The sequence below is a fragment of the Scyliorhinus torazame genome, chromosome 6, assembly GCF_047496885.1.
Source record: "Scyliorhinus torazame isolate Kashiwa2021f chromosome 6, sScyTor2.1, whole genome shotgun sequence".
NCBI lineage: Eukaryota > Metazoa > Chordata > Chondrichthyes > Carcharhiniformes > Scyliorhinidae > Scyliorhinus > Scyliorhinus torazame.
The window spans coordinates 46,377,018-46,398,910 of NC_092712.1; the positions used below are offsets into that span (position 1 = coordinate 46,377,018).

General features: G+C 44.8%; 1 protein-coding gene across 7 annotated transcripts in view; it reads right to left on the reverse strand.

Moving 5' to 3' along the window:
- The window catches only part of kmt2ca (lysine (K)-specific methyltransferase 2Ca), a 684,766-nt gene that overhangs the window by 232,232 nt on the left and 430,641 nt on the right, over nt 1-21,893 (reverse strand). For all 7 annotated transcript variants that reach the window (XM_072508182.1, XM_072508181.1, XM_072508179.1 and 4 more), the window contains 3 exons: nt 13,241-13,357; nt 5,394-5,495; nt 784-888 (listed from right to left, as the gene is read on the reverse strand). In XM_072508182.1, coding sequence (XP_072364283.1) covers nt 784-888; nt 5,394-5,495; nt 13,241-13,357 — 324 coding nt within the window. The remainder of the gene's footprint in view (nt 1-783; nt 889-5,393; nt 5,496-13,240; nt 13,358-21,893) is intronic.

Sequence of the window (21,893 nt, forward strand, 5' to 3'; positions counted from 1 at the left end):
ATGTGATAGACACAAGACAAAGGGAGTGTTAAAGACTAAGGCAGGTGCTAATAGTGACATAGGTAAGAGCAGAACATGTCAACAGCAGAACAAGGGCCAGTGCTCTCTGAAAGCAAAACACAAGAACAAGTTATAGATTGGCCCTGTGGCAGAAGGAGGTTGGGAAAAAAAAAATCAAAACAGAGTGTTCTGGTCTGAACTTGTTGAACTCAACACTAAATCCAGAAAGCTAAGTGCCCAACTGGAAGATGAGATGCTGTTCTTCCAGTTAGCAATGGGTTTCACTAGAACATTACAGCAGGCCAAGGTCAGAAATGTGGGCAAGATGGTGAATTGAAATGGTTTACATCAGAAAGGTCATGCATAAAGAGTGAGCAAACGTGTTCTGCAAAGCGCTCACCCAGTCAATGTTTTGTCTCCCCGGTGTAGAGACCACCACATTGGGAGCAGCAAGTGCAGGAGACCAAATTGAACTCTGTGCAAATGAATCGCTACTTCGTCTGGAAGGGCTTTTATGACAATTTGATAATTATGTGGTCATCAGCACTGAAATAGGTTTATAATTCTAAATTTATTTCATTAACTGAATTTAAATTTCTAGCTGCACTAGTGGGATTTGAACACATGTCTCTGTAACATCAGTCCAGTGGTCTGGAATGCGACTCTAGCAATATAACCACGAGGTACTAGCCCAGTAACTTGGCTGAGCAACACATGCTCATTGAAAATGTCACAACTTAAGCTTCATCTTCCAGATTCCAGGCAAGCAGAAGCATCTCTTACCTTAATACTGACACAGTAGGGGTGGTAACACTGACCACATTGAGAGCAAACAAGCAGTCTTCCTTCTGAACCTTTCCCAAAGCTTCCACATACAACACACATATCCTGAAATTACATTAATCAACAGATCAGACGATGCCCATTTGGTCTTGCGCATGGAGAGGAAAGAATCAGGTCAAACCTATACTTTCAATTGATATCAAAAAGGTTAATATGTCCTTGGTGATTGTATCTCCATAGCTTTAAACTTTCTCCAAAATTAAGCTTTTTGACCAGAATTTCAGTTGTCCCTCTTAATTATCTTGCAGCTCAATATCGTTTCCCTTAAGCTACCTCTAATTTGAATTTAAATTTTTATTTTTCATTAAGAATGCTAAATAAGTGATATACAATGCAAATTACTGTAGGGAAGATCAGATCACAATCACTATAATAGAACAGTGACTATGGTCACTTCTTTATTGTTGCCGGGTTACGTCTAACACAGTTTTCATAAAAAACAAATTGGCTTTGACAAGGAGTCATCCAGACTTGAAAAGTTGGCTTTGTTCTCGCTCCACATATGATGCCAGACCTGCTGATATTGTCCAGCATTTTCTGTTTTTGTCTCAGTTTTTATAACTAGAGCTTCCATTATTTTAAATCAGTGTTTGAATATCCCAGTCTTTCCTTCCACCCTATAATCGTTAAGGCCATAAACATTACGGTTACCGAATAAGCGGCATTCCATTTATGTTAGATGGAAGTTTGAGACTTTTACTCTGTAATCTTCCATTACAAGCATGAACCTTGGTCATAAAATCGAAAAGTGACAAGATTCAGCCAAAGCTGTAAATAAACAGTAGGTCAATCCTTTACCTAACTATAGTTTGGGTTTCATACTGCTGAGCATGCAAGGTTAAAAAGAAATAGGAGTAGTGTCCTTTGAGCTTGATATGTCATTCTGCAAGATCCTGGCTGATCATCTACAATACCTAAAGTTCCACCTTTCAGTGCTATTCATATAGCTTTGGTTCCCTTACTACCCAGTAATCTATTGACCTCTATATTAAAAAGTCTCAAACAAGTATCCAAAGCTGTGAGACAAAGACTTCCACGGTTTGTCATCTTGGAAGTGCAGGGTCGGATTAGGACAAGTCAGCATGGATTTACTAAAGGGAGGTTGTGCCTGACAAACCTGTTAAGAGTTCTTTGAAGAGATAACAAATAGGTTAGACCAAGGAGAGCCAATGGATGTTATCTATCTTGACTTCCAAAAGGCCTTTGATAAGGTGCCTCACGGGAGACTGCTGAGTAAAATAAGGGCCCATGGTATTCGAGGCAAGGTACTAACATGGATTGACGATTGGCTGTCAGGCAGAAGGCAGAGAGTTGGGATAAAAGGTTCTTTTTCGGAGTGGCAACCGGTGACGAGTGGTGTCCCGCAGGGTTCAGTGTTGGGGCCACAGCTGTTCTCTTTATATATTAACGATCTAGATGATGGGACGGGGGGGGGGCATTCTGGCTAAATTTGCCGATGATACAAAGATAGGTGGAGGGGCAGGTAGTATGGAGGAGGTGGGGATGCTGCAGAAAGATTTAGACAGTTTAGGAGAGTGGTCCAAGAAATGGCTGATGAAATTCAACGTGGGCAAGTGCGAGGTCTTGCACTTTGGAAAAAAGAATAGAAGCGTGGACTATTTTCTAAACGGTGACAAAATTCATAATGCTGAAGTGCAAAGGGACTTGGGAGTCATAGTCCAGGATTCTCTAAAGGTAAACTTGCAGGTTGAGTCCGTAATTAAGAAAGCAAATGCAATGTCATTTATCTCAAGAGGCTTGGAATATAAAAGCAGGGATGTACTTCTGAAGCTTTATAAAGCATTAGTTAGGCCCCATTTAGAATACTGTGAGCAATTTTGGGCCCCACACCTCAGGAAGGACATACTGGCACTGGAGCGGGTCCAGCGGAGATTCACACGGATGATCCCAGGAATGGTAGGCCTAACATACGATGAACGTCTGAGGATCCTGGGATTGTATTCATTGGAGTTTAGGAGATTGAGGGGAGATTTAATAGAAACTTACAAGATAATGAATGGCTTAGATAGGGTGGACGTAGGGAAGTTGTTTCCAGTAGCAGGGGAGACTAGGACCCGGGGGCACAGCCTTAGAATAAAAGGGAGTCACTTTAGAACAGAGATGAGGAGAAATTTCTTCAGCCAGAGAGTGGTGGGTCTGTGGAATTCATTACCACAGAGGGCGGTGGAGGCCGGGACGTTGAGTGTCTTTAAGACAGAAGTTGATAAAGTCTTGATTTCTCGAGGAATTAAGGGCTATGGAGAGAGAGAGTGGGCAAATGGAGTTGAAATCAGCCATGACTGAATGGTGGAGTGGACTCGATGGGCCGAATGGCCTTACTTCCGCTCCTATGTCGTATGGTCTTATGGAGTGGAGAAATTGCTTGTCTAAATGGCTAACTGTTTATTCTGACACTGTGACCTCTAGTTCTGGACTCCCCGGCCAGATGCATGCTCCTAGCTTCTACCTCATCAAGTCTCTGAAGCATTTTAAAGTTTTCAAGGAGTTCACCTCTCATGCTTCCAAATGCTAAGAAGTATGGAGTCATAGAGTCTTCAGCACAAAAAGAGGCCCTTTGACTGATGGTGTCTGCACCGGCCATCAAGCGCCCATCTATTCTAATCCCAATTTTCAGCACTTGGTCCATTGCCTTGTATGCAATGGCATTTCAAGTGCTCACCTAAATGCTGGTCAAATGTTAAGGGTTCCCACCTCTGCCATCCTTTCAGGCAGTCATTTCCAGATTCCTACCACCCTCTGGGTGAAAAAAGTTTTTCTCAAATTCCCTCTAAATCTCCTGTCCCATGGTATTGATCCCTTTATTAAAGGGGAAAGGTTCCTTCATATCTACCCTCATAATTTTGTACACCTTGATCAGGACACCCCCCCCCCCCCCCTTCAGCCTTCTCTGCTCAAAGGAAAACATCCCCAGCTTAACGAGCCTCTGTTCGGAGCTGAAACGCCCAATCCCAGGCAACATCCTGGTGAATCTCCTCTGCACCCTCTCTAGTACAATCACATCCTTCCTATTGTGTGACGATCAGAACTGCACACAGTACTCTAGCTGTGGCCGAACCAGCGTTTTATACAGTTCCGTCATAACCTCCCAGCTCATATTCTATGCCTCACTAATAGAGGCAATATGTCTTCTTAACCACCTTATCTACCTGTCCTGTAAACTTCAAGGATCTTTGGACATGCACCCCAAGGTCCCTCTGGTCCTCTGTACTTCATGGCATCCTACAGTTCATTGTGAATTCCTTCGCCTTTCTCGTCCTCCCAAAATGCATCGCCTCACACTTGAGGTTATACTCCATTTGTCACTGTTCCACCCATGTGACCAGCCCGTCTAAATTGTCCTGTTATCGAAGATTTTCCTCCTTGCTATTTACTACACAACCAATTTTCATGTCATCGGCAAACCTACTGATCATACCTCCTAATTTCACGTCTAGTTCATTAATGCACACTACAAACAGCAAGGGTCCAAGCAGTACACCATTGGATACAGGCATCCAGTCACTAAAATAACCGTTGACCATAAACCTCTGCCTCTTGCGACAAAGTACATTTTGGACCCAATTTTCCCTGGGTTCCATGGACTCTTACCTTCTTGACCAGTCTCCATGCAGGACCTTGTCAAAAGTCTTACTGAAATCCATGGACTACAATCAACCATACTTCCTTCATCTACACACCTAGTCACGCGCTCAAAAAATTCAATTAAATGTGTTGGACATGATCGGCCCCTGACAAAGCCATGCTGACTATCCTAGATTAATTCTTGCCTCTTCAAGTGGAGATTAATTCGGACCCTCAAAAGGTTTTTCCAATAACTTCCCTACCACTGATGTTAGACTCACTGGCCTTTATATACCTGTTTTTTCCTTATTCCCTTCTTGAATAATGTTACCACATCAGTTGTCCTGATGTGGCCAGAGAGGATTTGAAATTTAGCGTCAGAGCCCCTGCAACCTCCTCCCTTGCCTCACACAGCAGCCTAGGATACATCTCATCTGGGCCCGGAAATCTATCCACTTTTAAGCCCGTTAAAACCGCTAATATCTCCTCCCCCTCCCAGTACAAATTTGTTCAATTATATCACAGTTCCCTTCGTTGATTTCTATACCGAGATCTAGATTGCTTCTCAGTCTCTCATTATCGGACAATCCCCTGAACTCAGGAATCAGTTTTTGAACCTTTGTTGTATCCCCTCTAAGGCAAGTATTTGCAGCTTCTTTGTATCCTCCTCACAGTTTACATTGCCTCTTAATTTTGTTTGGACAGAAAACTAGGATGCAGTACACCCAGTCATCTAAATCGTTAATGTAGATTGCAAATAGCTGAGGCCAAGCAGCGAACTTTGAGGTACCTCAATAGTCACAGCCTGCTATCTTGAGAATGATCCATGCATTCTTACACTTTTATCTGGTAACCAATCCTCACTCCTATGCGCCCTAAATTTGAAGACTATGCTTTAGATTGTCGAAGGTGAACAGGATTTTATTAAACTAACGTTTTATTATTTCATCAAGGACTTTCCTCCTTACCTGTTTTAATGTAAATTTGTCACTTGTAGAGAACAGAACAACGGTGTTGTGCATGGAGTTTTCATCCTCATCCTTATTAATGATTATTTCCATGGCACCAGCCTGCAGTGGAAAGTGCAAAATTACTATTAGCTATCTTTTCTAGTTAAATAAACGCACACCTTTCTTTAAAACACTGGTTTAGCGCAGCAGAGCAAGGCCAACAGCGCAGGTTTAATTCCAGTATCAGTTGTGGTTATTCACGTAGGCCTGCCTTCTCAACCTTGCCCCTCGCCTGAGGTGTGGTGATCCTCAGATCAAAGCAGTCAGCACTCCCCTCAAAGGGGAAAGGATTTGGGACTATGGTGACTTTTTTTCTTTATTTGTTTATGGATGTGGGCATCGCTGGCTGGGTCAGCATTATTCCCCATCCCTGAAGGCATTTAAGAGTCAGCCACATAGGGCGGCATGGTGGAGTGTGGTTTTCACTGCTGCCTCACGGGTGCAGAGGACCCGGGGTCAAGCCCGTCCCTGGGTCCCTGTCTGTGTAGAGTATGCACATTCTCCCCGTTTCTGCGTGGGTCTCACCCCACCCAAAGGGTAGGTGGATTGGCCATGCTAAATTGTCTCTTAATAGGAAAAAATAACTTTTTAAAAATCACCCACATTGTTACGGGTCTGGAGTCACATGTAGGCCAGACCACGTAAGGATGACAGATTTCCTTCCCTAAAGGACATTAGTGAACCAGATGGGCTTTTACGACAATTGACAATGGTTTCACGGTTATCATTTGATTTTTAATTCCAGATTTTTGTTGAATTCAAATTACACCACCTGTCCTGGTGGGATTCGAGCCCAGGTCCCCCGAGCATTACCCTGGGTCTCTGGATTACTAGTCCTGCGACAATACCACTACGTCATCCCTTAATTGAACAACAATTAAGAACTTTGCACCTGTAGGGGACCTTACTCCACAAACCTCCCATTTCATAGTGGCTGAGAGCAGCTAAATCAACACGACAAGGAATTAGACCTTACTGGACTGTATGATCCAGAGCACTAACACAAAGTTTGGCCAGATTCATCAGAGGCAGTTCCTCCGACTACTTATCATCCATTTTGGAATGGGTATCACGTTTCTTTGTGCAAGAGTTTGGCATTAATACCAATACCACACATCCTGATCTAAGCAGCATTATTCAAAATTCAGAACTTCAGTGAGAACTTCATAAACTGAATACCAGGCCATTAGGAGAATGACACCCCGTTTCCCAGCCAAGGGTCATCTATAATATGGAAGATCAATAAGAAGAAAAAAGTACAAAACATCAGGTAAATACATAAGCTTAAGATGATATTTTTCACATTTCACCCTTTCATTCTGCTTTCCATCATTTTTGTGCAACTGGGACCTAGTAACAATACACTTGACCTGGAGAGTCACTTGTGATAATGCAGCTACCACTAATAATTTTGAAATCTTGATGCAAAGGAAACCAATTTCAATCAATACTGATATTAATTATTTCAACATCATTCCATGAATTTTTTTTTTTTTTTTTTAAATCACAATTCAATTCACCAGTTAAGCATAATTGAAAATCCCTAACCGATATTCGTAATCGACCAAAAAAAAAGAGCCAAAAAGAATGATCTTATAAATGGTTTTGCTAAACCAGGTAAAAATGGGGGAAGGGTGGCACATGGAAGAAGAGAATTTACTTTTTAATTAGTTGTACTATATAAAAGGATAACAATTCACTCTCAACCGTCGCAGTAAATCAATGAAAATTTAAACGTTCTCAACTCGTGCTGAGGAGCAACTTAACAGCTGTTTAATAAATCCAATTGATGATACTGGGTGATTATGAAACCTCATATTTCCATAAATAAAGCACTCATCTGCCGAAGGAAAACAACAGGTTTCCTTTTTTCCCCTATGCGCTGAGCGTAAAATAAACATTCTAGATCTTACAGAATTCACAAATGTTTCTCTACCCCAGTGCACAGTGTAAGTTCAGTCATCGAGCATGCTAAAGGCAGAGATCAACAGATTTCTAAACACTAATTATATCAGGGAATACTAGATAGCATGGGAAAATGGTATTGAGATAGATGATTAGCCATGATCTAGTTGCATGACTTGAGGGACTGAATGGCCTGATCCTGTTCCTACGTTCCAGCAGAGTGGAGTCAAGTGGTAAAATTACAAAATAGGCCAACAAGACCTGGAGGTAAAATTACAATAACGAAGCAGAATACAGCTAACATAGTTGACAGCCGACTTCCGGGTGCGGCTATGCAGAGCTAGGTCGCATATTCGGTAGCTCCCGCTTGGAACGGACTTTTGGGCTCTTTTGCAGGGCCCCCACGGCATTAGTTTGACATTTCCCAGTGTGGCAAGAGGACTGCAACACTCCCCTGACGGTGTCCCCCAGGAGTGTTGTGCCTTTTGGCTGCCAGGCCCGGCAGAAGCAGTGGAAGATTTGGCTGCAACAGGATAAACAGGGCCCCTTCCAGCATGTAAGCGGGGGAAGGGCAAGCTTAAAGCTGCAAACTGACCTGAGGACCTTTATCAAAAGTGAATTCTAACAGCAGAGGGAACAACTGTGAAAAGATCTCACCAGGGCCACTGAAGAAGCGGGGACGAGGCTTTCGGTGGCGGCCATGGAGGAGTAGGTCACGCATTCGGCAGCTCCCGTCTGGAGCCGACTCTCAGACCTTTTTCAGGAGTTTCCACGGACATTTTGGGGCAGATTGGTGAAGTGAACACTGCCAAAAGGATTCCCTCACAAGACTTTTGGGCTCTTTTCAGGGCCCCCAAGGGCACTTTTTCGACGTTTCCCAGTGTGGGAAGGAGTTAATAATAGTTCCCCGTCAGTATATGGCTTTAACTAGGAGCGGGGTGACAAAAAAGGTGGTGGTGGACCAGAAGAAGGGAGGGAAGAAGGACAAAATGGCGGCGGGTGGAGACCAGGCAGCGTGAAGGCAGTGGGCGGAGGAGCAACAGGAGGGTATCCAGCGCTGCCTCAGAGAGATTAAAAAGGACCTGCTAGAGCCGATGAAGGCTTCTATTGATAAGCTGCTGGAGACACAGACGGCCCAGGGGGTGGCGATCCGAGAGGCTCAACAAAAGATATCTGACACTGAGGACGTGATCTTAGTCCTGGCGGTAAAGGTGGAGGCGCACGAGGCGCTCCACAAGAAATGGCAGGAGCGGTTCGAGGAGATGGAGAATCGGTCAAGGCAGAAGAATCTGCGGATTCTGGGCCTCCCGGAGGGGCCGGACGTGGGGGCCTATGTGGTCACCGTGTTAAACTCGCTGATGGGAGCGGGGTCCTTCCAGGGGCCCCTGGAGCTGGAAGGGGCCCATAGAGTGTTGGCGAGGAGGCCCAAGGCTAACGAGCCTCCGCGGGCGGTGCTGGTGCGGTTCCATTGGTTCGTCGATCGGGAGTGTGTGCTCAGGTGGGCCAAGAAGGAGAGGAGCAGCAGGTGGGAGCACGCGGAGATTCGGATATATCAGGACTGGAGTGCGGAGGTGGCGAAGAGGAGGGCCGGGTACAATCGAGCGAAGGCTGTGCTGCACAGGAAGGGGGTGAAGTTTGGCATGTTGCAGCGGGCGCGATTGTGGGTTACTACAAGGACCGGCACCATTATTTTGAGTCTTCGGAGGAGGCGTGGGCCTTTGTTCAGGCCGAGAAGCTGGACACAGACTGAGGGTCGGGATGGGCGATTGGGGACTGCGGTGGATATGTTATGCCTATTTTTGGTTCGGGGGGGGGGGGGGGGGGGGGGGCTTTGCATTGTTTTGTGTTTCTTTTTCTCTGTGTTTTTCTCTTTCGGGTTGGGGAGGGTGGATAGGGCGGGATGGGCACTGTTTTGGTTGGTGGCGGGGCCTGGTAGGTGGAGAGCGCGTGATTTATTTCCCGCGCCGAAGACTGGGGGGGGGGGGAAGCGAGGATTGTTTCCCACGCTTAGAACGGAGGGGGAGAGCCTGTGAATGGGGAGCGGGAGAGGAGGGCGTGCCACACAATGGGAAGAGTCGAAGGGGAGGCGGGAGTGGCCGGGGTCAGCAGGAGTCAGCTGACTTGCGGAAGTGCAAGGGGGGGGGGCGGGGGGAGTAAACCAGCTAGGATGGGCCACCTAGAGTGTTGAGGGGATTTATGGACCAAATGGGAGGGGTGGACCCTTGGAGATTTGCAAGGCCAGGGGCTAGAGAATTTTCATTCTTCCCACATGTACATAAGGCTTATTCTCGAATCGACTTTTTCATTTTGAGTAGGGCGCTGATAGCGAGAGTAGAGGATACCGAGTATTCGGCAATAGACATTTCGGACCACGCCCCGCATTGGGTGGACTTGGAGATGGGGAGGAGAGGGACCAGCGCCCGCTGTGACGCTTGGAGGTGGGGCTGTTGGCAGACGAGGAGGTGAGCGAGCGGGTCCGAGGAAGTATAGAGAGGTACTTGGAGACCAACGACAACGGGGAGGTCCCAGTGGGGATGGTATGGGAGGCACTGAAGGCGGTGGTGAGGGGAGAGCTGATCTCCATCAGGGCCACAAGGAGCGGAGGGAGCGGGGGGGGGGGGGAGGGAGAGGCTGGTGGGGGAGATGGTGAGGGTAGACAGGAAGTATGCGGGAGAACCTGAGGAAGGATTGTTGAGGAAGAGGCGCAGCCTCCAGGCCGAATTCGACCTGGTGACCACCAGGAAGGCGGAGGTGCAGTGGAGGAAGGCCCAGGGGGCGGTCTACGAGTATGGGGAAAAGGCAAGCCGGATGCTGGCGCATCAGCTTCGGAAGCGGGACGCAGCTAGGGAGATCGGGAGAGTTAAGTACAGGGGAGGGAGCGTGGTACGGAGTGGGGTTGGCATCAATGGGGTCTTCAGGGACTTCTACGAGGAATTGGACCGATCCGAGCCCCCACGGGAGGATGGGCCGTTTCCTGGACCAATTGAGGTTTCCAAAGGTGGAAGAGGGACTGGTGGTGGGACTGGGGGCCCCGATTGGGCTGGAGGAGCTGATCAAAGGGATAGGAAGCATGCAGGCGGGGAAGGCATCGGGGCCGGACGGTTTCCCGATCGAGTTCTACAAAAAAAATATGGACCTGTTGGGCCCGCTGTTAGTTAGGACCTTTAATGAGGCACGGGAGGGGGGGCTTTACCCCCGACGATGTCCCGGGCACTGATGTCCTTGATCCTGAAGCGGGACAAGGATCCCCTGCAATGTGGGTCTTACAGACCGATTTCCTTACTAAATGTAGATGCCAAGGTGCTGGCGAAGGTCTTAGCCACGAGGATTGAGGATTGTGTGCCGCAGATCATCCATGAAGACCAGACGGGGTTTGTGAAGGGGAGACAGTTGAACGCGAATGTGCGGAGGCTTTTGAACGTTATCATGATGCCGGTGAGGGAAGGGGAGGCGGAGATAGTGGTGGCGATGGACGCTGAGAAAGCCTTCGATAGGGTAGAGTGGGGGTACCTGTGGGAGGTGCTGAAGAGGTTCGGGTTTGGGGAGGGGTTTGTCAGGTGGGTTAGGCTGTTGTACGATGTCCCGATGGCGAGTGTGGCCACAAATAGGAGGCGGTCCGAGTACTTTCGGTTGCACCAAGGGACGAGACAGGGGTGTCCCCTGTCCCCCCTGCTCTTCGCACTGGCGATTGAACCCCTGGCTATGGCACTGAGAGAGTCGAGGAACTGGAGGGGGTTGGTGCGGGGTGGGGAGGAGCATAGGGTGTCGCTTTATGCGGACAACCTGCTACTGTATGTGGCGGACCCGGTGGGAGGAATGCCAGAGGTAATGAGGATCCTTAGGGAATTCGGGGACTTTTCGGGGTACAAGCTCAATATGGGGAAGAGCGAGCTGTTTGTAGTTCAGCTAGGGGACCAGGAGAGGGGGATTGGCGAGCTCCCACTAAAAAGGGCGGAGAGGAGTTTCAGATATTTGGGGGTCCAGGTGGCCAGGAGCTGGGGGGCCCTGCATAGGCTTAACTTTACAAGACTGGTGGAGCAAATGGAGGAGTTCAAGAGGTGGGACGCGTTGCCGCTGTCCCTGGTGAGTAGGGTGCAGTCAATCAAAATGACGGTGCTCCCAAGGTGTTTGTTCCTGTTCCAGTGCCTCCCCATGTTTATCCCGAAGGCTTTTTTCAGGCGGGTTAACAGGAGTATAATGGGGTTTGTGTGGGCGCGAGGGACTCCGAGGGTGAGAAGGGTGTTCCTGGAGTGGAGTAGAGATAGGGGGGGGCTGGCGCTGCCCAACCTCTGTGGGTACTACTGGGCCGCCAATGCGACAATGGTGCGCAACTGGGTGATGGAGGGGGAGGGGGCTGCATGGAAGAGGCTGGAGACGGCGTCCTGTGTGGGTACGAGTCTGGGGGCGCTGCCAACGGCGCCGCTGCCACTCCCTCCAAGGAGGTATACCACGAGCCCGGTGGTGGTGGCGGCCCTCAAAATTTGGGGGCAGTGGAGGCGGCACAGGGGGGAAGTTAGGGCCTCGGCGTGGACCCCATTACGGGGGAACCACCGGTTCGCCCCAGGAAGAACAGGTGGAGGGTTTCCGGGGTGGCACAGGGCAGGCATACGAACGTTGGGGGACCTATTTGTGGACGGGAAGTTCGCGAGCTTGGGTGAGCTGGAGGAGAAGTACGGGCTCCCCCCGGGGAACACCTTCAGGTACTTACAGGTAAGGGCGTTTGCCAGACGGCAGGTGGTGGAATTCCCACGGCTACTGCCACACACAGTACAGGACAGGGTGCTCTCGGGGGGGTGGGTGGGAGTGGGTAAGATCTCGGAAACTTACCAGGTGATGCAGGAGGAGGAGGAGGCCTCGGTGGTGGAGTTGAAAGGTAAGTGGGAGAAGGAGTTGGGAGAGGAGATCGAAGAGGGGACGTGGGCAGATGCCCTAGGGAGGGTGAACTCTTCCTCTTCGTGCGCGAGGCTCAGCCTCATACAGTTTAAGGTGCTGCACAGGGCACACATGACCGGGACAAGGATGAGCAGGTTCTTTGGGGGTGAGGACAGGTGTGTTAGGTGCTCAGGGAGCCGTGCAAATCACACCCATATGTTCTGGGCATGCCCAGCGCTGGAGGAATTTTGGATGGGCGTAGCGATGACGGTGTCGAGGGTGGTAGGATCCAGGGTCAAACCAGGCTGGGGGCTCGCAATATTTGGGGTGGCAGAGGAGCCGGGAGTGCAGGAGGCGAAAGAGGCCGGAATTCTGGCCTTTGCGTCCCTGGTAGCCCGGCGAAGGATTCTCCTTCAGTGGAAAGATACGAGGCCCCCAAGCGTGGAATCCTGGATCAGCGATATGGCAGGGTTCATTAAATTGGAGAGGGTGAAATTCGCCTTGAGAGGGTCGGTACAAGGGTTCTTTTGGCGGTGGCAACCGTTCTTAGACTTTCTGGCAGAACGCTAGACATTGGTCAATGGCAGCAGCAGCTCAGGGGGTGGGGGGGGGTGTTTACTTTATTTTTCTTCCTGTTATTTACACTGGAAGGGTCTGAGGGGGTGTATACACCTGTTGTCTTAAGCCGGGGTGTTAATGTTAATTTATTATTTAGGTACGGGGGGGGAGGGGTTTGGGGGGTTGCTTTTTTAGATTGTGTTTTGTACTTAACCCTGTTGGGTTCTTTTTTCTTTCTCATTTTGTTATTGATATTTTATGAAAACCTTTAATAAAATTATTTTTTTTAAAAACATAGTTGACAGCCAATAAAATGTCTTTCAAGATTATTACCAGGATTAAGTTGACAAATAATTAATTACACCATAACATCATTATCATCAATAGTGGACTATGGTATTTGGTAGACTAATTTCCCTCTGAATAAATAAAATTCATCCATAAAAAGGGGAAACCGAAAATACACTTACTCCTGGTGTTATAGCTGCACCAATGCCATTTTTTAGTTTTGACCTGCCTCTAACTCCCCGACCAGGATGTCCTGTACCACGTGGCCTCTTCTTCCCAGGAAAGCCAGCACCACGACCCTATTGAAAGCAACACTTCAGAAAAGTCCGGTTTTGAATACAATACACCCACGATATTTCTCGAGACTAATAACAACTTGCAATTACACAGCATCTTTAAAGTAATAAAACATCCCAAGGTGCTTCACGGCAGCATTAATAAAACAGAACAGGACACCAAAGCATATAAAGAAATAATAGGCCAAATGTACAAATGCTTGGTCAGAAAGGTAGGTTTTAAAGAGTGACTGAAAGGAAGAGAGAGAGATAGAAAGGGGAAGAGGGTTAAGGAACGAATTTCAGGGCCTAGGGTCCAGGCAGCGGAAAGCATGGCCACCAATGAGCAGCAATTAAAATTGGGGATCTGAGGAGGCCAAAATTATATGAGCTCATGTAGGGTTGTAGCACTGGAGGAGATTAAAGTTCAGAAGGGACTAGTCTGTGAAGTGGTTTGAAAACAAGTGGTTTGACAACTTTGAAATGTAGGTGTTGCTTAACCGAGAGCTATAGTAGGTTAGCAAGCACAGAGCTAATAGGTGAAAGGGATTTGGTGTGAGCTTGGACAGGGGTAGAAGAATTTTCGGTTACCTCAAATCTACAAAGAGTAGAATGTGTTATGTCAGCCAAGGATGGGTGGGTAGGTTGGTCAATTGGTCAGTAGATAGATAAAAACAGAATCAGGCAAGTGCAGTCCCACCCCATCAGCTGGCCAACAGTAGAGAGCTGCTGGAGGAAAATGGTCTAATCAACTGTGTCAAAGGATGCAGACATGTCAAATAGGGCAATGAGAGGTAGTTTGCTTTTATCACAGTCACATAAGAGACCTATTTAAATATTGTGCTGCGATGGAAAACTGACTGGAAGATGGAAAGATGGGTAGAAATTTCGAACTCAAAAACAGGTGATGAAAGTAAAGGAAAGTTGGAGATGAGGTGGCAGCTTGCAAGGACAGAGGGGTGATGACAGCAGATTTGGAGAGAGGGACAGAACCTGAGGAGAGACAACTATTGAATGCTGGCAGATATGTGAGCTGGGTAGGGAAATTGGGTGGTCAGTAGTTTAGTGGCAATAGGATCAAGACAGCATTAAAGTATTTATCTTGCCTACCTGTATTTACTTTACAAAAAATGAAACAAATACTAATTTACACGCTATTAAAAATAAATTAAACAGGTAAACATTTTGTCAATAATTATCATGAACAAAACTAGATTATCTGCCTTCAATATTGCCTACCTTATTCCTTGAAAATATTTAATGTTTAAGAGACATTAGGTTAGATCTCTTCAATAGGGATGATGGTAATTACAAGAATAGTGTACTTTAAAAGTTTTATATGCGGTCAGCTGGCAAAACAATGTTTTTCTTACAAGCACATTGCAAATTAGTCACAGCTCTTAGATCAGTTCTTATGTCTTTTTGAAGGACCACATTTGCAAATTAAATATTAACCCACAAGCACTAAAAATCAGTGGAGAGGATTGGGAACTATGCTCAAGGAAGAATGGAGAATCTCCATGTTATTGTTAAATAACATGGACTTGTATGGTAAAAATACATTTCTAGAAAATCTGCAAATTGAGCCACAAGGCCTCGTTATTGACAGAAAACTTAAGACATTGCCACCTTCATCGGTCTATTGTTTCAGCAAATGGTAAGCTCCTCCTCTGCAGTCATTTATTCAGATCTTTGGTGGGTGTGGTGAGGGGAAAGGAGAGCACCATGGGCTTCAGTCTTCTCTATGACTTTGCGCAAATGCATTTTCTTCACTTTATAAGACTGGACAACAAAAACAGGACATTTGTTTTGACTCTTGACAACTACAACCATGCCTGATCTGTCCTGAACTTCGAGCCAGATCACTAGATTGCAATCAAGTGCAGGATCACAGGCCATTTTTCCTTCTCCTGGAAGTCTAACATTGGTCCACAGAGACAGCAATGCTTGGGTGGAAAATAAGCTTTTGGCGATGAAATTGCAATAAGTTAAAGGCATCCATTAGTGCAGTTGTTAATGATGAGTGGGTTTTACTTTCTATAGAATCTATTATTGTTTCTAACCAAGCAGTTTAAAACACTCCCACAAGCCATGCAAAGTATATTGCTTGGCAAGGGAAGAGGAAAGAAGGGACTTGAGAATCAAAAAGAAGTCACTGCACAGCTGTGGAGATTATTTCATTCCTATCAATATTGTATGCCAGATATCTAAATATACCCTTCACAGTGAAATCTACAATCAATCTTTAAATGGTGCAGTAACAGAAAATATCTTTGCCCATAATCTCTTCAAAAAGAGATAAAAGATGAGAATTTTGAGGGTAACAATCCTGGATGAGTTCCAAGGATCGCTCTAAGTGATGAACAAAATTTGATGTCACTGCTCAAACTGTCAAAACTGGTACCACAACAGCAACTCTGTTAGTCACTTTCTAGGAAAAGGGTTTCCTACACCCTTTTTATAAAATTTATAAGTCAATAGTAGATACTGTGGCTTGTAAACGCACACCCAAGATGACTGCAGCAAACCTTCAGGTCATAAGGCTGCAGTCATATTGGGTGCACATATATTTGGAAAGTAACCTGCATGCATCTTAAAATTAGTCAACTGATACTTTGGTCCAGATGAGAGCTAACCTTTAATGTGAGATCTTCAACAAGTCACAGTTGCCCACAATTCAAAACCTGAGATCCAATCTGACTGCTCTGTTACTGGGGGTAAATGGATCAACATAGAAGAGGCAATGACAAAGATAAAAACAGTTGAGGTAGACGATTTAACACAACCTTCCAGAGACATTTCTGATCTCACTATCACAGCATTCAACACACTTAACTTATGAAGAGTGTTTCCCTCAAGTATCCTTCTCAGAGATCATTATTAGCCTATATGAAGTGCATCCTGAAATGGTATTTTTACTACTTTGTACCTACTATCCATCCTGTTTCAATTAATAAAATTTTCTGGATTAATCTCTTTATTTGACTGAGCATCTTTTATATCTCTAAGAAGTCCTCTCCCACTTGCAAGGTCGAAGAATGGAAATTATTTTTTAAATCTTCCCCTCCTAACTCAGTTCTCTGACATTAGGGATTGCCTATCAGGTCTTCTCTGCACTGCTTCAATGCTTGTAGTTTTATCTTGTGCTTCAACTGAATGCAGCTCTCAGATACAACCGAATGAGAACATTAAAATGCTTTAGCGTGATGGCCTCAATCTTGTACTCTGAAACTGCACTTATGAAATACCCTATTACATCCCATGTTGCTTCATGCACATATTATGTTGACAAACATAATTGTCACTTTGTGCACAGGGTCCCTGAAAAAGTAATAAGATGAATAACTAGTCATGTGTCTTTTTGATGATGCGAGTGAAGAGCAGGGTCAGGTCAGAGGGAATTCTCTGATCCTCTATTTGAAGAGACACTGGATCTTCTATGCCCAAAGCCTTTTCACCACCAGTATGGCACAGGTTAATAGTGTGATGGAACACACTCCCATTTGTCTGGGTAGGTGCAGCTGCGCCAATACTCAAGAGGTTTGACACCATCCAGGAAAACTTTGTTTAACTGGCACTTCATTCACTTGTGTAGACATCCACATCTCTCCCACCACTTACAGTGGTTGCAGTATTTACTATCTACGAGTCACGGCTTCCTCTCCAGCACCTCCCAAATTCTGACCTCCACCAGCTAGAAGGACAAAGTCAGAATGGGAACAACACAATTCCCAAGTTATGCATCATCCTTTCTTGAATATACAATATAATCCTTCAGAATCTGGAAGTTCGCACTTTGGGCAATGCAGAACACCCCCAGTAGCAAACTGAAATGTCAGCCTAGATTATATGCTCAAGTCGTGAAGTGTGCTTGAATCCACACCTCTGACTCAGCAGCTGAAAGTGCAACCAGCTGAGGAAAACTAAAGAACCTGAACACTCAGTAATAAGCTCATCCTGTCCAATCACATTAATGAGCCAGTCTGGCTGAAGTGTACATTTGAGTGGTTCCGATACTGGAGTTTGACTCCATTTAACTCACATCATCCTGCAGTCAATTCAAAACCAAAGAAACTACACTTATTTCCACTTCACAAGAACAATTATTGAAAGTGTGGATTTGTCTCCGAACTAGGTAAACAACAGATACCAGGAATTCCTCACAAAAAGCAGAGGTGTGCTGTTAACCATAAAATGCTGTTACTTTCCCTGAGACAGACTCATACAGCACAAAAAAGGCCCTTCGGCACATCGTGCCTGCACCAGTCAAAAACAACCTAACCATTCTAATTCCATTTTCCAGCACTTGGTCCATAGCCTTCTATGCCCTGGGTTTACAAGTGCACATCTAAATATTTAAATGTCATGAAGGCCTCTGCTTTCGCCACCCTTTCAGGCAGCGAATTCCAAACTCCTACCACCCTCTGGGTAAAAAGGTTTCCCCTCACATCCCCTCTGAATCTTCTGCCCCTTACCTTAAATCTATGCCTCTTGACATTGACCCCTCCACAAAGGGGAAAAGTTTGTTCCTGTTTACTCTATATATGCCTCTCATGATTCTATACATCTAAAATCATGTCCTCTTTCAGGCTCCTCTGCTCCAAGGAAAACAATCCAAGTCTATGCAATCTCTCTTCATAATGAACACTCTCCAGCCCAGGCAACAACCTGGTAAATCTCCTCTGCATCCAGTGCTATTACAACCCTCCTATAATGTGGATTCCAGAATTGCACACAATACTCTAGCTGTGGCCTAACCAATATTTTATACAGTTCCAGCATAACCTCCCTGCTCTTTCACTCTACACCTCAGCTAATAAAGGCAAGTATACAACATGCCTTCTTAACCACTGTATCCACCTGCTCTGCTACCTTAAAGACCAGTGTACATGCACACCAAGATCCCTATGATCCTCGGTGCTTCCCAGAGTCCTGTCATTTATCATATATTCCCTTGCCTTGTTTGTCCTGCCAAAGTGCATCACCTCACACTTATCCGGATTGAATTCCATTTGCCACTGATCAGCCATCTGCAGAAATATTGCATTGTCGATGATACAGAGAAGACCATCATAGTGGCCTCTGAAACTCAAAAGACTTTCTGCATTCTGATCAGCAATGCGGTTAGTACAATCAGTTAAAGTGTTGCAGACCACTAAGGAGATAAAGGGAAAATTGTCCAACTGGTCAGGATTGAATCACAATCTGCAACTTTGCTGACAGAAGCAATGGTGCACCACAAAAAGTCAACTGAGTGATAGAGAACTCGTCTGAAAATCAATGCCAAAAATAATGCCTCAAGACTCTGATTTTAATAACGCTGATCAAAATAGGAATACTAGTTAACAGTGACATTGAAAACAATCGTTAGACATCAGACAAGACCAACAAGAATGGTCCTTTCAGAGATTAGGCTAAAAATAGCAGACTGCATTAGCTGCATTACCAAAAATACTTGGGATAAATGGTTCAGGTCTTCATAGCTAACAAATTCAATCTAATGATGCAATTAATGTGGGGGAGGGGGAAGCGTCTTAATTCAGGGACTTTTCATAGCTGAATATACCCTTGTGTTCATTCTGGTCACTGCAGCACTGGGCTAGCCATTCCAATGATAGCATAGATTTGACTGCACACGGCAATGGTCAATATAACTTTAGTAGTAATTCAAGATGAGACCAATACTTTTGCAACTTTGAGACAGATAATACAGTGCTGGAGATTTCTCATTACTCAGATCGTGGGACAAGAAATCAAGATTTCCCGTGAAATATTTCACGGCTTGATGATTTCTCCTCGGATAAGTGAAATGGTTCAGAACCAATTCTGACTGTGTTCTTATATTGAATTGAACAGAAAACGAACAAAAGTACAGACCATCACAGGGCACACTGTTGAACAGGCATTCAAGGATCACTTTCCAGTTATTTAGTTCTTGTGGAGAAATAAAGGCAAGTTTAAGGATAATAACTAGTAAATACCAATTTTTGCAAATGCTTATGACTGAATGTACAGCACTTGAAATGGACAACAGCCATATCAAGAAGGATACTATAATTTTTAAGCCAAGGTATTTTAAATTGGAAGCAATAATATCTACACATTCTATTATGCCAGAATCCAAAACTTTAAATGTTCACTGTGCTGCCCAATGTTGCAGCACAAGTGAATTTCTTTTTAAATGTTTCACAAGAAAGGTAGTTTTGTTTTTGCAGGAACAAATTAATTAAAGTGAAAGGGAATGAAGCTGGTCAGTTTGATAATGTTGTGACTTGTTTTTTTTGGAGACTTAAGGCAGCGGAATAGAAGAATGTCTTTGGGAGTTCATTGGCAGATTGCCGCTGTCTTTGACACGGCATTTTCCAACCATTTCAAAGAATATTTTCTACAGAAACTTCTCATTGGCTAAGTAATAGACCAAGGTGATGTTTCAGTTTTAAACGGTTGATCTGCCTCATTTTCTTAGCTGGGTGTTTATGTTTACTAGTGCTATTTCATTGTGACAATATGGGCAATAAATAAATATATATTTAGTGCTGCGATTTTGATCTTTGGTTGCTTCCTCACTACTGCATAAAAGATTGGTTTGCACTGCTTTTTAGTTTGTCAGGGACAGACAGCATTGAGATTTTGAATACAACATCATCATCATGACACAATCTAAAACAGCTGGAGTGACATATCTGTATTATGAATTTGGACTTCTTTCAAAGAATTAGTAAAGTAATAACCACTGTAACATTGTTCTCATTCATTCAACCTTCACGTAAAAATATTAGTCTAAATTTAGCACAGATATTGGCTAAGAGGCTCTGCAATGTTCAGGTCAACTTGGAGCAATCCAACACGTCATCTGCAGCTAATCAGTCAAGACAGCAATATTTTGTGAAAGCATGTAAACTGTTCTAAGTAAGTGCCTTAAGAAGTTTTGAGAGCTACCCTGCATGTGCTGGCTCATGACATAATAATTTCATGAACACACAAGGTGTTTTCTCAATCTTTGGGGAATCTTGCTTTGTGGTCAAAAAAGAGATCTACTTAACTTGCAGTTTACTAAGGTGTTTGACAAATTCACAAGTATTGATCTGATATGGAACAAATAATTGCCAAGATTTGCTTAAACTTAAGTGTCACCTGCACAGAAAACAGAAGCTTACAACCAAATGGTACCCCCTTACGTTGAAAAATATCAGAATGCACAGATGATTTGTATCAGTTTCAGAATAAATGTGGTGTTGCTCCCATTAATCTGGTTGAAAGGCATGAACTCCACATTGACTTACACTTGAACCAGAGACCTTCGTGGTTTGCAAGGTACCATATCATGAGAAGAAAAAGTCATTTTGAATTTTGGAAAGATTTTATGTAGCCTTCTTAAATTACCTTCTCATTGAAAGTTATTTCCACATGAGTGCTATAGCAGTAGTTCAGCACTGTGGGAGAGACAGGCCAGTCATGCACCAAAATTATTTCTTACAACTGCAGGAGACACAACTTTAGGAAGGAGTGACTGAGATGTCAGTGGGATGGTGCTCAGCAGCTGCAGTCAATACGTTCTGCTGTACATCAGTGCTCATCCGAATTGCAAATTACGCAGATCTTCTAGTGACTGTATCAAAAGTGCAGTGGTTAACCATTTGTACACTGATTAAATAAGAGAAATATGAAGTAAAAGATAAACTTCAGCCACTTGTTCAGAACTGATTACCTGAAGTTTAGCAGACGCATGACTACCAGTGCATGAGGCTGAATTCCGAAGAGATAATCCATTGGTTTATCTTTCCTGCAATGCTACATGTTTAAGCCCAATTCTCTACCCAAACTGGGGCTGGAATTTATGGTACAATTGGAACAAGAATTCCATCTTTGCACCTGGAGGGCTTAATTGTGACATATCTGTACTTAGCGTAGCTTTCCTAAATAGGACTGTAAATGAATTGAACTTGAAGTCGGTTTCAAACTTGTGAAAATTAGATTTATATGGTACACATGTAGTATAAACTAGTCTGGAAAGGATCTAGGAAAGTCAACGCTGATTTTAAAAGTGGAACGTTAAGTGCCAGGTACGAAAGGTATGTTGACCAGTTTGATTAGCGGACTGGTACTGATGGGAGTACCTGATAGAGGTCTTTGAGATAATGAAAGGGTAGATGCAGAGCAATATTTGCACTTGACAGGGTGTACAAAACTGAAGGCATTAAGTATAAACGGTCACTAATACAACCAAAAAAGAGAGGACCCTAGGAGAAACTGCTTTACCCAGAGGCTGGTTTGAATGTGGAACACACATGGTGCAATCCCTGCTCCTATTTATTATGTACCACAAGGAACAGCTGTGGAAGGAAGCATAGTTTTATTTAAAAGGAAGCTAGATAAGCACAAGGGGGAGGAAGGAATATAAGGGAGTGCTTATAGGGTTATATTAAAAGTGGCAGCAGGATATTTGTGTGGAGCATAATCTAGAATGGATAATTTGGGCTGAGTGGCCTGACTTTATGCTGTTAACTCTATATAACTCCAATGCTCCTATGCATTGGATGAAGTAGGTTGTATTGCCTCC